Below are 17,153 nucleotides of genomic sequence, written 5' to 3'. Positions count from 1 at the left end.
AGTACTGTTTAGTAGTTCAGTACTGTTCAGCTCACTACTGTTTACACCAGATCAATACTGTTTACACCAGATCAATACTGTTTACACCAGTTCAATACTGTTTACACCAGATCAATACTGTTTATACCAGATCAATACTGTTTACACCAGATCACTACTGTTTACACCAGATCAATACTGTTTATACCAGATCAATACTGTTTACACCAGATCAATACTGTTTACACCAGACCATTACTGTTTATACCAGATCAATACTGTTTACACCAGATCAATACTGTTTACACCAGATCAATACTGTTTACACCAGATCACTACTGTTTACACCAGATCATTACTGTTTATACCAGATCAATACTGTTTACACCAGATCATTACTGTTTACACCAGATCAATACTGTTTATACCAGATCAATACTGTTTACACCAGATCAATACTGTTTACACCAGATCAATACTGTTTACACCAGATCAATACTGTTTACACCAGATCACTACTGTTTACACCAGATCATTACTGTTTATACCAGATCAATACTGTTTACACCAGATCAATACTGTTTACACCAGATCAATACTGTTTACACCAGATCACTACTGTTTACACCAGATCAATACTGTTTGAATGAATGAAGTTTCTTTTTCTGTCTTGTTTACAGACAAATCAAACACACCCGTGTGGATGTAACGGGGAAGCCCGTGGGTATATGTCCACAGTCACGGAAACAGGTGTGTTGACGAGTGACTGTGGCAGTGCGGGCTGGTAAATTAAACTCACTTCCCCATAACAGGGTTAACAGACGCATAGGTAGTTAGGAGTGAATTCACTTCTTAGTGCAGCGGCCTGTGTCGTCGCCCGCGGACGCGGGAGCCCCCTGTTCGACTCCCCCTCGGGACATTCTCATTTAACATCAAACACAACGCAGACCCAGTATGATCCGTCACATGGACTTACAAAAAAATATATATATATATAGAAAATCACAAATACACATATTCAAGGCTAGCTCACACACAAAATCCAAAATCAACAACAGAAAAAAAGGAATAGGCTGAAGCACATGCTTATTTTTGCCTATCCTTTACAAATTCTTAAAAACTAAATATATTTTAATATAAGAAAGAAAAACTTAAAATATGCTGCAAGATATAATTTTTTTAAAGAAAAAGCAAATGTTTGATGTTTTACTCAAAACTGTACTCCTGAATTATTTCATCCTTTAAGGCTTTTTTAAAACTCCCCTGAGAAGTACACAACTGCAACCCGTCACTAAGGTTATTCCATAATTTAACTCACGGTTGTTTACAACAGATCAATACTGTTTACACCAGATCAATACTGTTTACACCAGATCAATACTGTTTACACCAGATCAATACTCTTTACACCAGATCAATACTGTTTACACCAGATCACTACTGTTTACACCAGATAAATACTGTTTACACCAGATCAATACTGTTTACACCAGATCACTACTGTTTACACCAGATCAATACTGTTTACACCAGATCAATACTGTTTACACCAGATCAATACTGTTTATACCAGATCAATACTGTTTACACCAGATCAATACTGTTTACACCAGATCACTACTGTTTACACCAGATCAATACTGTTTACACCAGATCAATACTGTTTACACCAGATCAATACTGTTTACACCAGATCATTACTGTTTACACCAGATCAATACTGTTTACTCCAGATCAATACTGTTTACACCAGATCAATACTGTTTATACCAGATCAATACTGTTTACACCAGATCGATACTGTTTATACCAGATCAATACTGTTTACACCAGATCAATACTGTTTATACCAGATCACTACTGTTTACACCAGATCAATACTGTTTACACCAGATCACTACTGTTTACACCAGATCAATACTGTTTATACCAGATCAATACTGTTTACACCAGATCACTACTGTTTACACCAGATCAATACTGTTTACACCAGATCACTACTGTTTACACCAGATCAATACTGTTTGTTGACACCAGATCAATACTGTTTACACCAGATCACTACTGTTTACACCAGATCAATACTGTTTACACCAGATCACTACTGTTTAAACCAGATCAATACTGTTTGTTGACACCAGATCACTAAACTCACTACATGGGGTCAACAGCCACTCCCCAGGATTCTGTTTGCAGATACAGGAATAACATCAACATGCATGAAAGCAATAAGCTGAAATCAACGTGAGACTCACTTACTCACCATGGTAAATGGCTGCTTTTTTATATACAGTAGCGCTTTTATCCAAAACGCTTTACAATTTGTTACTCACATTTTACCCGTTCACTCACACATTCACACACAGACGGCGGAGGCGACCATGCAAGGTGCCAACCTGCTCATCGGGAGCAATTAGGGGTTAAGTGTCTTGCTCAAGGACACATCGACACGCTGCACGGGAGGAGTGGGAATCGAACCGGGAACCTCCGGATTGCCAGACGACTGCTCTACCTCCAGAGCCACTGTCGCCCCCACCATGTCACCATGTCATCTATTAGTGAACTCAGTCACATGGTACTCACTCAGAAAACATGGTAGGGTACGTACATAGCATCACTGACCATCTATCTACACATTGAGATAGATAGGCACGTCATTCACGTTGGTAGCAAAACAGACTCGTAGCAATAGTTATTATCAACCGCTAATATAAGGAATATCCATTTCAATATTGTAAATAAAATATTTTCTCAATTTTATGTCAAATCTAGACTTATTTGATAATAATAATAATAATAATAATAATAATAATAATAATAATAATAATAATAATAATAATAAATAATAATAATAATAATAATAATAATAATAATAATAATAATAATAATAATAATAATAATAATAATAATAATAATAATAATAATAATAATAATAATGATAATAATAGGAAAAGAGGCGATGCGGCACTCACGTCGTACGCCAGGCTGTCAGCCTCGTTGGCCACGGTGAGGCCGGCTAGCTCCCCCAGCCCCAGCTCGCTGGACACAGCCTCGTCCACGGTGAGGCCAGCTAGCTCCCCCAGCCCCAGCTCGCTGGACACAGCCTCGTCCACGGTGAGGCCGGCTAGCTCCCCCAGCCCCAGCTCGCTGGACACAGCCTCGTCCACGTGGCCAAGGATGAAGGACTTGCCGGACGAAAGCAGGAGCGCCATGTCGTCTACTGGAACAGACGGAACGCAAGAGGAAGAATTAGCTAGAAGTAAGATGCAGCTGTTATCCGTTAGCTACTGTAGGAATATAAACGGAACCGACGCCTTAACACAATGGAGGCCAAACCCGAGATAAGTCGGGTTAACTCGCCAGCGGTTGGGCGCCAGACCCGAGATATCTCGGGTTTGATATCTCGGGTGTCTCAATAAAGAACCTTCTCTCCTGTGTCTCCCCTACTCTGTCTTCCTCGCAGCCTTCCTACTGTCTCAATAAAGAACCTTCTCTCCTGTGTCTCCCCTACTCTGTCTCCCTCTCAGCCTTCCTACTGTCTCAATAAAGAACCTTCTCTCCTGTGTCTCCCCTACTCTGTCTCCCTCTCAGCCTTCCTACTGTCTCAATAAAGAACCTTCTCTCCTCTGTCTCCCTCTCAGCCTTCATACTGTCTCAATAAAAAACCTTCTCTCCTGTGTCTCCCCTATTCTGTCTCCCTCTCAGCCTTACTGTCTCAATAAAGAACCTTCTCTCCTGTGTCTCCCCTATTCTGTCTCCCTCTCAGCCTTACTGTCTCAATAAAGAACCTTCTCTCCTGTGTCTCCCCGACTCTGTCTCCCTCTCAGCCTTCCTACTGTCTCAATAAAGAACCTTCTCTCCTGTGTCTCCCCTACTCTGTCTTCCTCACAGCCTTCCTATTGTCTCAATAAAGAACCTTCTCTCCTGTGTCTCCTCTACTCTGTCTTCCTCGCAGCCTTCCCACTGTCTCAATAAAGAAGAATTCTAAGGGGGAAAAAGTCATTCTAATATCATCTGCTGCTGAACGTGTTTGACCAATCATCTTCCTCCCCAGGCTCGCTGCAGGGAGGGGGCGGGTACCTTCTTCAGCTCGTCCCACGTCCTGCTTGCTGAGCCTGGGTACGCTGGGTCTCAGTGGCGGCGTCACGGGGGGCTGCAGGGGGGGGATCTCCTCTGCGTCCCGTAGGCTGGCCAACATGTCCTGTAGCTTGGACCGGTTGGGTCCTGGGCATGACGAGCGGCGAGGAGGGAGAGACACGCGGTTAGGAACGGAACGAGGAGAGAGGAGACGATGGAGGAGAACAGAGGAGGACAGAGATGGAGGAGAACAGAGAACAGAGGATAATATTGAGGAGAACAGAGGGATGTAGGAGAACAGAGAACAGGGATGTAGGAGAACAGAGAACAGCGATGGAGAACAGAGAACAGAGGATAATATAGAGGAGAACAGAGGGATGTAGGAGAACAGAGAACAGAGATGGAGGAGAACAGAGAACAGAGGAGAATATAGAGGAGAACAGAGGGATGTAGGAGAACAGAGAACAGAGATGGAGGAGAACAGAGAACAGCGATGGAGAACAGAGAACAGAGGAGAATATAGAGGAGAATAGAGGGATGTAGGAGAACAGAGATGGAGGAGAACAGAGAACAGAGATGGAGGAGAACAGAGAACAGAGGAGAATATAGAGGAGAACAGAGAACAGAGATGGAGGAGAACAGAGAACAGAGGAGGACAGAGCTGGAGGAGAACAGAGAACAGAGGATAATATTGAGGAGGACAGAGGGATGTAGGAGAACAGAGAACAGAGATGGAGGAGAACAGAGAACAGCGATGGAGAACAGAGAACAGAGATGGAGGAGAACAGAGAACAGGGATGATGGAGAACAGAGAACAGAGATGTAGGAGAACAGAGAACAGGGATGGAGGAGAACAGAGAACAGGGATGATGGAGAACAGAGAACAGAGATGGAGGAGAACAGAGAACAGGGATGATGGAGAACAGAGAACAGAGATGGAGGAGAACAGAGAACAGGGATGATGGAGAACAGAGAACAGAGATGGAGAACAGAGAACAGAGATGGAGGAGAACAGAGAACAGAGATTATATATCAGTGATGGCTGTTTACTGCAGAGCTGAGGGACTGGGAGACCCATGTTACTGACCAGACACTCTGTATCAGTGATGGCTGTTGGAATGTAGAGCTATTTAACACTTATTTAAACAAAATAAATACCACTTACAGCACGTTTAAGGGAGAAAGGCAGAAGAATGACAAGCTGATTCGATTCCCGCTCCTCCCGGGTAGCGTGTCAAAGTGTCCTTGAGCAAGCCACTTAACCCCTCATTGCTCCCGATGAGCAGGTCCGCACCTTGCATGGCCGCTTCCGCCATCGGAGAAACCACGACACTCCCCTGACTAAAAGTATAATGGAGCTCTATGGAGAAACCCTGGCACTCCCCTGACTAAAAGTATAATGGAGCTCTATGGAGAAACCATGGCACTCACCTGACTAAAATTATAATGGAGCTCTATGGAGAAACCATGGCACTCACCTGACTAAAAGTATAATGGAGCTCTATGGAGAAACCATGACACCCCCTGACTAAAAGTATAATGGAGCTCTAGGGAGAAACCATGACACTCCCCTGACTAAAAGTATAATGGAGCTCTATGGAGAAACCATGACACTCCCCTGACTAAAAGTATAATGGAGCTCTATGGAGAAACCATGGCACTCCCCTCACTAAAAGTATAATGGAGCTCTATGGAGAAACCATGGCACTCCCCTGATTAAAAGTATAATGGAGCTCTATGGAGACGATCAGGAAGCAAGAGTCCAAGCCTGCACAAGACACAAACGAGGGACGCTGGATATGAGAGAAGGGACATCCGGACCAAAGTAGCCAATGGGAAAAAGAGAGAGGTTGAAGGTATACATAGATAGAGAGGAAGGTATACATAGAGAGGTTGAAGGTATACATAGAGAGAGGTTGAAGGTATACATGGAGAGGTTGAAGGTATACATGGAGAGAGGTTGAAGGTATACATGGAGAGAGGTTGAAGGTATACATGGAGAGGTTGAAGGTATACATGGAGAGATTGAAGGTATACATGGAGAGGTTGAAGGTATACATGGAGAGGTTGAAGGTATACATGGAGAGGTTGAAGGTATACATGGAGAGGTTGATGGTATACATGGAGAGGTTGAAGGTATACATGGAGAGGTTGAAGGTATACATAGAGAGAGGTTGAAGGTATACATGGAGAGATTGAAGGTATACATAGAGAGGTTGAAGGTATACATGGAGAGATTGAAGGTATACATGGAGAGATTGAAGGTATACATGGAGAGGTTGAAGGTATACATGGAGAGGTTGAAGGTATACATGGATAGAGAGGAAGGTATACATAGAGAGGTTGAATGTATACATGGAGAGGTTGAAGGTTTACATGGAGAGAGGTTGAAGGTATACATGGAGAGGTTGAAGGTATACATAGAGAGGTTGAAGGTATACATGGAGAGATTGAAGGTATACATAGAGAGGTTGAAGGTATACATGGAGAGGTTGAAGGTTTACATATAGAAAGGTTATCGGGTCTTACAGCTGCCAAAAAGTTGATAGCGTCACACTGGATTCAACCGGATATTAATGTGCCCGAAGGTATGGACTCTCACCTATCTCGATGTGATTTATCTAGAGATATCTACTGCACGAATTCTAGGTGTTAATGAAGCCAACATAGCAGTCTGGGTAGCTGTGGTGGATAAGATAAAGGAACGCATATACATTTGGAATTTTCTGATGTTGAATGAAGTAGTGGATGTATAGCCCACGTGGGGGTCCTGTAAGGGGGGGGGGGGGGGGGCGAGAGCGAGCAAGAGCCCATGTATTGTATTTATTATTTTTGTATGTCTTTTAGTCTACTTTCATTCTGATTTAATTACTGGACTGTCATTATTGTTATTATTATTTCTGTTATTGTCCTGTGATTTATCGTTGATTATTACTGTTACTGTATTGTTTGTCTTGTTTCATGTAAAAAAAAGGGAAAATAAAAAACATTTGTTAAAAAAAAACATATAGAAAGGTTGAAGGATTACATATAGAAAGGTTGAAGGTTTACATATAGAAAGGTTGAAGGTATACATACTGTAGAGATAGGTTGAAGGTATACATGGAGAGGTTGAAGGTATACATGGAGAGGTTGAAGGTATACATGGAGAGGTTGAAGGTATACATGGAGAGGTTGAATGTTTACATATAGAAAGGTTGAAGGTGTACATATAGAAAGGTTGAAGGTGTACATATAGAAAGGTTGAAGGATTACATATAGAAAGGTTGAAGGTGTACATATAGAAAGGTTGAAGGTATACATAGAGATAGGTTGGTACTTACTCTTTCCCCCTCTCTTGCCCTTGCGTTCCTTCCTGTATTGCTCCTTGAGTTGTGCTATCAGGCCCTGGTCCACGTCCCAGGCCTCAGACACAGGCGCCTGCTCTTCCTTCTCTACATGCCAAGAGGGGGGAAGGGATGAGGAAGAGATGAGGTGGGCTAGAGTGGGGTTGGGTGGGGTAGAGTAGAGTAGAGTAGTTTAGAGTAGTTTAGAGTAGAGTAGGGTAGAGTCGTTTAGAGTAGAGTAGGGTAGTTTAGAGTAGAGTAGGGTAGAGTAGGGTAGAGTCGTTTAGAGCAGAGCAGAGCAGAATAGAGCAGAGCAGAGCAGAGCAGAGCAGAGCAGAGCAGAGCAGAGCAGAGCAGAGTAGAGTAGAGTAGAGTAGAGTAGAGTAGAGTAGAGTAGAGTAGAGTAGAGTAGAGTAGAGCAGAGCAGAGCAGAGCAGAGCAGAGCAGAGTAGAGTAGAGTAGAGTAGAGTAGAGTAGAGTAGAGTAGAGTAGAGTAGAGTAGAGTAGAGTAGAGTAGAGTAGAGTAGAGCAGAGTAGAGCAGAGCAGAGCAGAGCAGAGCAGAGCAGAGCAGAGTAGAGTAGAGTAGAGTAGAGTAGAGTAGAGCAGAGCAGAGCAGAGCAGAGCAGAGCAGAGCAGAGCAGAGTAGAGTAGAGTAGAGTAGAGTAGAGCAGAGCAGAGCAGAGCAGAGCAGAGCAGAGCAGAGCAGAGTAGAGTAGAGTAGAGTAGAGCAGAGCAGAGCAGAGCAGAGCAGAGTAGAGTAGAGTAGAGTAGAGTAGAGCAGAGCAGAGTAGAGTAGAGTAGAGTAGAGCAGAGCAGAGCAGAGCAGAGCAGAGCAGAGTAGAGTAGAGTAGAGTAGAGTAGAGTAGAGTAGAGTAGAGTAGAGCAGAGCAGAGCAGAGTAGAGTAGAGTAGAGTAGAGTAGAGTAGAGTAGAGCAGAGTAGAGCAGAGCAGAGCAGACTTGTGACTTTTCTGCATTGCTCTGATTGGCCAGCGATCTTCTACGCTCGTTTCCCCCCTACGCCGGTAACGCGCGCATGCGCATTATCGCTGGCCAATCAGAGCAACGCGGAAGGGCATGTTGGTTGCCGAAAGTATTCACGCGTCCGGGTCATAGTACTACTGGCTATATGGCTCTGGCTAACGTTACCCCGCTAACGTTAGCATTATGGCTACTGTCGTTAACCATTTTAAATCGGGGCATGTAAAAGAGTTTTGGGAACGAGTAAAATGTGCAGGTCCTCTTCTCAGACCTGTGGGGCAAAGCACTGCACACGCATCATGCCGGTGTGGTATATTATGCTATATTTAAACTCATGCCACGTGTGGAGAATTGTCTCTGAATGCTAAATATAAGGTGTAGAGAATTGTCTCTGAAAGGTCAAATATAGGATTGGTCAAAACAGATGGCTTTTCAGTCATAAAAACCACAGGTGGCCTGAGGCTACATTGCAATAAAATAGAAACAGATGGTTGTCTCTAGTTTAAGGGACTTTGCAATAATGATAATGTCATTTATTTAGCAAATATTACTAGCATGGTGTGTAATATGAATGCATTATATTTCTAGTCTTAAAACAATCAATGGTTACCTCAATTATATTAAGGAATGCATAGGTAATCAGGAAGAGCATAGTGTGTGTGTGTGTTCTAGAAAACTGTTGGTGCTGTGGTCACACAGAGCTCAATTTACATATAGTAAGTGGTCAAACAGCTGAAACAATAGAGGGAGTAGTCACATATCTCTGTTATTGTTATGGTTTGACACCGACCCCAAACGCTAACGACACAAAGAGAGTTGTTTCAGAGTTGCCAAAAACTAGGGCTTGTTTTATTTCACAAAATAGCAGCAATAACTTGGTTGAGAACAAACAAAGACTGGGATACAAGCATAGACGAATGTTGCTGCTCTGCAGCTTCTCCCGGGATGGTTCGTCCGAGGATTAGACTGTGACGTCAGAGCCGCTCTGCAGATTCCTCTCGGCAGCTCCCCGAGGTGGTGACAGAGAGGGAGAGAGAGAGCGGGTTAGCTCAGAGTACAGTTGGGAACAGAGCAGGTGACAGGAGAAGTGACTTGTCCCAAAACAGATAATCCAGTGACAGAATCTTCGGTGTAAATACACACTGTGAGCAACGTCCCAACAACAATCCACGTGATAGAATCTTCGGTGCTAATACACACAGTGAGCGAAGTCCCAATAATAATCCAAGTGATAATATCTTCGGTGTGAATACACACAGTGAGCGAAGTCCCAATAATAATCCAAGTGATAATATCTTCGGTGTGAATACACACAGTGAGCGATGTTCAAGCAAATATTATCCAAAATGAACCATCCAAAATACAGGCACAGGGTGAGTGACAGTCTGACAAAAAGCAGGATCTCTTCAGTGTTTAACACACACGAAAAACGATAGGGTCAAAAACAGTCTTGCAAAACTCACCCAGGCGCTGTGCGTAAAGAGAGCAGGATCAAACAGGGCGAGCGCGTCGCCACGGGGAACGGGTTGTCCAAGCGGAATACTTCTTGAATATCCTGGGAGGCAAAGCACAGGGAAAAAACAGCAGGCAAGGAAGGAACAGCAAATGCTGATAATATATCAAAACGATCCAACAACACTTGATGGGGAATCGGGGTATATATAATCAGAGGAATGCTTAATGACAAGCTGTGACAGCTGCGGGATGAGATTGACAAGCGTGTGGTTGGGGAAGCACCAATCAAACGGCGTCTACGGGAAGAAGCGTGTGAATAGGAGACTGCAATTGATTAACAGAAAAACAAAAGGAACAGAGCGAGTAGGCTTAAAGGAACAGAGCGAGTAGGTGAGCAGCGGACAAAACCTCACAGTACCCCCCCCTCCACGGGAGCCACCCGGCGACCAGGCCGACCCGGCTCGTCAGGATGGGCACGATGGAAGTCAGTGATCAAGCCGGGATCCACGATGAGCTGTCGGGAGACCCAGCTCCGCTCTTCCGGGCCGTAACCCTCCCAGTCCACCAGGTACTGGAACCCCCGACCCCGCCGTCGAACGCCCATCAACCGGCGGACCTGCCACTGGGGGTGACCATCCACCATCTCGGGAGGCGGAGGATCAGGAGCTGGAGGCATCAGGGGACTGAGGGAGACGGGCTTAACCCGGGAGACATGGAAAACGGGGTGAATGTGCATGGACGCAGGAAGTTTAAGACGCAGGGCCGCCGGACTGAGTACCTTCAGAACCTCGAAAGGTCCGACGAAACGGGGGTTAAGCTTCTTGGCCGAGGACCGAAGCGGGAGGTCCTTCGCGGAAAGCCACACCCTCTGCCCAGGGTGGTAAGTCGGCGCGGGAACCCGGCGCCGGTCGGCCCCACGACAGGCACGCTCAGATGTCCGGAGCAGCGCGGTCCTGGTGATCTCCCAGACCCGTCGGCAGCGGTCGAGGTGGACCTGCACGGAGGGAACTGCCACCTCCGTCTCCTGTGCGGGGAAAAGAGGCGGTTGGTAGCCCAGGGAAACCTCAAATGGTGAGAGGCCGGTGGCGGAACTGACCATGGAATTGATGGAGTACTCGACCCAGGGAAGGAAACGGCTCCAGGAAGCTGGTCTCTCGGCTGCCACACACCGAAGAGCAGACTCCACGCTCTGGTTCATCCTCTCCGTTTGTCCATTAGTCTGGGGATGATAACCAGAGGAAAGACTGACCGTCGCCCCCAATCCCTTGCAAAAAGCCCGCCATACCTGGGAGGTGAACTGGGGCCCCCGGTCAGAGACGATGTCCTGGGGAATACCATGAAGGCGGAACACGTGGTGAGTCAGGAGGTCCGCCGTCTCGGCCGCCGAGGGGAGCTTGGAAAGGGCCACGAGGTGAACCCCCTTGCTGAATCGATCCACCACGGTCAGAAGGCAAGTGTTCCCCTGGGAGGAGGGAAGACCTGTGACGAAGTCTAGCGCCACATGTGACCAAGGACGGCTCGGAACGGGAAGTGGCTGTAAAAGCCCGGAGGGTGGCTGGTGCGAGGCCTTGCTGCGGGCACAGACCGCGCAGGCCAATACGAACTCCTTGACGTCGTTCCGCATGGTGGGCCACCAGAAACGACGAGCCAGGAAGGAGAACGTGCGATGAACGCCCGGGTGGCAGGCGAACCGGCTGGTATGGCCCCATAGCAGCACCCGGGACCGGACAGAGTCGGGGACGAAGAGACGATGAATCGGAACGTTGCTTGGAGCACGCTGGAAGCGTAGGGCACGTCTAACCACCCCCTCGATGCCCAAGGTGATGGCTCCAACCACCCTGGCCTCCGGGAGGATGGGAGTCGGATCCTCAGAGGGTGGAGCCCCCTTGGAGTGTAACCGGGACAGGGAGTCGGCCTTCGTGTTGCGGGAACCAGGACGAAAAGTCAGCGAGAAGTCGAACCGACTGAGGAAGCTGGCCCATCTTGCCTGCCGACCGTTGAGGCGCTTGGAAGCGTGGATGAACGTCAGGTTCTTGTGGTCCGTCCAGATGGTAAATGGCTCCTCGGCCCCCTCAAGCCAATGACGCCACTCCTCCAACGCAGCCACGACCGCCAGCAGCTCCCGATTGCCGGTGTCGTAGTTCCTCTCGGCAGGGAGGAACCGACGCGAGTAGAAGGCGCAAGGATGTACCTTCTGGTCCGTTGCCGAACGCTGGGATAAGACAGCCCCCAGTCCAGTATCCGAGGCGTCCACCTCTACAATGAACTGTCTCTTGGGGTCAGGGTGGAGCAAGATCGGGGCGGAAGTGAACTTCTTCTTGAGGGAGCGGAACGCAGCACATGCCGCTGGGGACCAGTCGAACGGCAGAGCGGGAGAGGTCAGTCTGGTAAGTGGCTCCGCCACTTGACTGTAGTTCCGGATGAACCTTCGGTAGAAGTTGGCGAACCCGAGGAAACTCTGTAACTCCTTCCGGGTGGTGGGTTCAGGCCATTCCTCCACAGCTTGGATCTTGCGAGGATCCGCTCGGGTCAAGCCCTTCTCAACGATGAAGCCCAGGTAGTCGACGGAGTCGGAGTGGAAACGGCACTTCTCCGCCTTGACGAAGAGCCGATTGTGGAGGAGGCGCTCTAGCACACGGCGGACATGCTGGATGTGCTCCTCGAGGGTCCTGGAGAAGATGAGGATGTCGTCCAGGTACACCACCACAAACACCTCCAGCATGTCACGAAGGACGTCGTTCATGAGTGCCTGGAATACCGCCGGGGCGTTGGTGAGGCCGAACGGCATCACCAGGTACTCGTAGTGGCCCCTGGGGGTCTTGAAGGCGGTCTTCCATTCATCGCCCTCACGGATACGGACAAGATGGTAGGCACTCCGGAGGTCCAGCTTGGTAAAGACGGTGGCCTGGGTGAGAGGCTCGAAGGTGGAGTTCATGAGAGGAAGAGGGTACTTGTTCTTGATGGTGATCTCGTTGAGCTGGCGATAGTCGATGCAGGGTCGAAGGTCCCCGTCCTTCTTCCCAACAAAGAAGAAACCGGCCGCCACCGGGGAGGAGGAAGGCCGAATGAGTCCTGCTTCCAAGGACTCAGAGATGTACTGATCCATCGCCTTCTTCTCCGGAACGGTCAGACTGTAGAGGCGGCTGCCGGGAAGGGGAGCCCCTTGGCGGAGGTCGATGGCGCAGTCGTAAGGGCGGTGGGGTGGAAGGGCCTGAGCCCTGGACTTACTGAAAACCTCCAAGAGGTCGTGGTACTCGGGAGGTATGGATGAAGAGTCCGGAGGCGACTCACCAGCGGGCCTCCGGGGCGGGGGACAGGACGCCGCCTGTAGACACTGGGCGTGACAGGAGGAGCTCCAGCCCTTGATGGTACCGGAGGACCAGGCGATGTGGGGCTCGTGCAGCGCGAGCCAGGGCCTACCCAGGACCACCGGGACGAGAGGGGATCGGGTGATAAGGAACTGGATTCTCTCAACGTGGTTCCCAGCGATGGTCAGCACGACTGGGCAGGTGCGTTGAGAGATGTCGGCCAGGCGGTGTTGGTCCAATGCAAAGATCTCCAAAGGCCTCACAAGGTCCTCAAGTGGAATGTTGGCCCGGGTAGCAAACTCGAAGTCGAGGAAACTCTCGTCTGCCCCAGAGTCGATGAGTGCCTCCACCGTGGCCCGTTGGTCCGCCCAGGCCAGGGTGACGCTCATCAGATGGCCAGGTGGTGCGCGGCTCTGGGAATGGGAAAAACGGCTCACCAGGATTTCCCGGGGTCTCGGCGAGCCTGATCTTTTGGCCGGGTGGGGCAGTTGGCGATTCGGTGTCCCTCCCGACCGCAGTAGAGGCAGAGACCGGACCTGAACCTCGCCTCACGTTCAGCCTGGCTCAGATGAGAGCGTCCCAGCTGCATGGGTTCCTCCTCGCGAACCGAACGGGAGGGTACGCTACCACCAGTCGTGTTGAGGGCAGGGCGACCAGTAGAAACGTCATGAGTACGGGGGGTCCGGGGTCCCTCAGGAGGTACCAGTCGGGTCCTCTCACGCCTTCTCTCCTGGAGGCGTCCGTCGATGCGGATGGCGAGGCTGAACAGGTCCTCGAGGGAGTCAGGCTCCTCCCGGGTCGCGAGCTGGTCCCTGACTGCGTCACTGAGCCCCCTCATGAAGGTTAGGCGAAGTGCTGGGTCGTTCCAACCACTCTCCACCGCCGCCAGTCGAAACTCCAGGACGTAGTCTGTTACCCCGCCGCTCCCCTGTCGGAAGGTACCCAACCGGGCTCCAGGATCCAGACCACGGGCTGGGTGGTGGAACACCCTGCGGAGCTCAGCCACGAAGTCTGGATAGGAGAAACAAAAATCTGCATCCATTGCCCAGGAGGAAGTGACCCACTGGGCAGCCCGGCCTGAGAGCAAGTTTGTCATATAGGCCACTTGGGCTCCTCTAGAAGTGAATCGACTGGGTTGATGACGGAAAACCAACTCACATTGCATGATGAATGTGGCACACTCCTCGGGATTGCCGTCGAACAGCCGTGGGACGGAGAGACGGGGTTCCCGAGGTGCGGGATCGGGAAGCGTGGGCCCTGCTGGGGCTGCGGGGGATGCTCCTGAAGGAAGTGGGGGTACAATTAAAGTGTTAACGGTGTCGCTCAGCGTGTGAAGATGAAGGAGTATACTTGACTGTTGTCCTGCCAGAGCGGCCAGGGACCCATGAATAGGCTGGACCTGTTCCCTGAGATCATGCACCGCAGCCGCAGCCCTCTCTAGTTGGTGACTGTGATCCTTGGTCAACTCGATCTGATTAGCTAGTGCTGTTCTGACTCTCTCTGTGTCGGCTGGGGTCGTCATTTTGGTTGGATCGTAATGTTATGGTTTGACACCGACCCCAAACGCTAACGACACAAAGAGAGTTGTTTCAGAGTTGCCAAAAACTAGGGCTTGTTTTATTTCACAAAATAGCAGCAATAACTTGGTTGAGAACAAACAAAGACTGGGATACAAGCATAGACGAATGTTGCTGCTCTGCAGCTTCTCCCGGGATGGTTCGTCCGAGGATTAGACTGTGACGTCAGAGCCGCTCTGCAGATTCCTCTCGGCAGCTCCCCGAGGTGGTGACAGAGAGGGAGAGAGAGAGCGTGTTAGCTCAGAGTACAGTTGGGAACAGAGCAGGTGACAGGAGAAGTGACTTGTCCCAAAACAGATAATCCAGTGACAGAATCTTCGGTGTAAATACACACTGTGAGCAACGTCCCAACAACAATCCACGTGATAGAATCTTCGGTGCTAATACACACAGTGAGCGAAGTCCCAATAATAATCCAAGTGATAATATCTTCGGTGTGAATACACACAGTGAGCGAAGTCCCAATAATAATCCAAGTGATAATATCTTCGGTGTGAATACACACAGTGAGCGATGTTCAAGCAAATATTATCCAAAATGAACCATCCAAAATACAGGCACAGGGTGAGTGACAGTCTGACAAAAAGCAGGATCTCTTCAGTGTTTAACACACACGAAAAACGATCACGGTCAAAAACAGTCTTGCAAAACTCACCCAGGCGCTGTGCGTAAAGAGAGCAGGATCAAACAGGGCGAGCGCGTCGCCACGGGGAACGGGTTGTCCAAGCGGAATACTTCTTGAATATCCTGGGAGGCAAAGCACAGGGAAAAAACAGCAGGCAAGGAAGGAACAGCAAATGCTGATAATATATCAAAACGATCCAACAACACTTGATGGGGAATCGGGGTATATATAATCAGAGGAATGCTTAATGACAAGCTGTGACAGCTGCGGGATGAGATTGACAAGCGTGTGGTTGGGGAAGCACCAATCAAACGGCGTCTACGGGAAGAAGCGTGTGAATAGGAGACTGCAATTGATTAACAGAAAAACAAAAGGAACAGAGCGAGTAGGCTTAAAGGAACAGAGCGAGTAGGTGAGCAGCGGACAAAACCTCACAGTTATCTGCGAGGGGTCTCCTGTGAGCACTACATGTAGAGACAGATGCATGAGGAGGAGCTAAGATTCACTATTTCAGTAACTCATACACTTTTTGATTTGATTTGATTTGAAATCTTTATTTCGAACATGCAATGAATACAAACAAACAATAACAAAAAGCAAAACAACTCAATCTGCATGTTCGAAAAGGAGTAGGAAGAAGTATACACTTATTTAATCCTACCCCTTTTCCACTACTCAAATGAGTGTACTATTTTAAACATAAAAAAGAAAAGAAAAAAAAAATATATATATGCAAAACAAAAAACAAAAACTATATATGTATAAAAGAAATAAAATAGAATACAAAATAAAAATGTAAACACCCGTGAATATCAAGTCCCTTCCTCATCCCTGTACCTTGTGAACATAATTTCCTTATACATCAGTTTGAATTGTCTCATGTTTGGACATTGCTTTAGCACCACATTTAGACTGTTCCACAGTTTCACTCCACATATCGAGATGCAGTGTTTTCTCATGGTAGTGCGTACGTTTAGCACCTTTAAAATGTATGTTTATATCCTCAATGTAGCTCCAATTAAACTGCAAATATTTCTGTTATGTTGTACTAATGATGCTGAACGTAATAATATGAAATATGCTGTGTGTATGATTAAGAATCACAGAGATTTACAAGTAAGCCTTTTCTGAATCAAATTGGAAATACTTAAAATGATATAAATAAGAACTGTTAGCATAGATGTTGAGTAAAAGAATATCATTAGAAACTATAGAAAAATGGGCTTGATGATAAAAGACTGTGGTTCTCATCTAAACATGAAGCTGTTTAAGTCAAGAATGATATGTCTGTGTTTAGGAAATAAATATCGATTCGAATATATATATCTTGGGGCTTAATACCAAAAGTATTAAGTTAATTTAGACAATAATCTATTTCTCTGATTTGGAACAATGGAAAGGAGCAGTTGGCCTACTAAGGACAACCCACTTTCAAATTCAAAACTTAGAGAGCCGTGATTGGAGGAAACGTCTTGTGATGTCACCTTCGTGACCTACGTGAAGCAGCATCGGTTTCCCAGACAACCCATCACCATGGAAACCAAGGACAACAACTGAACAATGAATACAGCAGAACTGCCTGGTTTCAGCAGACAAAGAACTTGATTTAGCTAGAAATATTCAACGCTGCTTTGATCATTCTTTTATATGGAATCTCTCAGCCGACTCTCATGTCTACAGTGCTTGTTGAAATCCAAACCTTTAGACTACATTTACATTTACATTTAGTCATTTAGCTGACGCTTTTATCCAAAGCGACTTACAAGTTCTGTACGACAAGACAGCAAGAAGGGTACAACTCTATCAGCTGAGTAACAATGTTCATC

At 47.5% G+C, this 17,153-nt stretch overlaps 1 protein-coding gene across 1 annotated transcript in view; it reads right to left on the bottom strand.

Annotated features, from left to right (window-relative positions):
- The window catches only part of LOC311244033 (striatin-like), a gene marked incomplete at both ends in the record, with an annotated part of 58,256 nt that overhangs the window by 27,618 nt on the left and 13,485 nt on the right, over positions 1-17,153 (bottom strand). Inside the window, 3 exons of the mRNA XM_084333442.1 lie at positions 2,952-3,196; positions 4,060-4,203; positions 7,380-7,490. Coding sequence (XP_084189568.1) covers positions 2,952-3,196; positions 4,060-4,203; positions 7,380-7,490 — 500 coding nt within the window. The remainder of the gene's footprint in view (positions 1-2,951; positions 3,197-4,059; positions 4,204-7,379; positions 7,491-17,153) is intronic.

The sequence above is a fragment of the Notolepis coatsorum genome, assembly GCF_963971535.1.
Source record: "Notolepis coatsorum genome assembly, chromosome: 17".
NCBI lineage: Eukaryota > Metazoa > Chordata > Actinopteri > Aulopiformes > Paralepididae > Notolepis > Notolepis coatsorum.
Note: the sequence above shows the minus strand (reverse complement) of the source record. Positions and strands in the feature narration are given on the sequence as shown.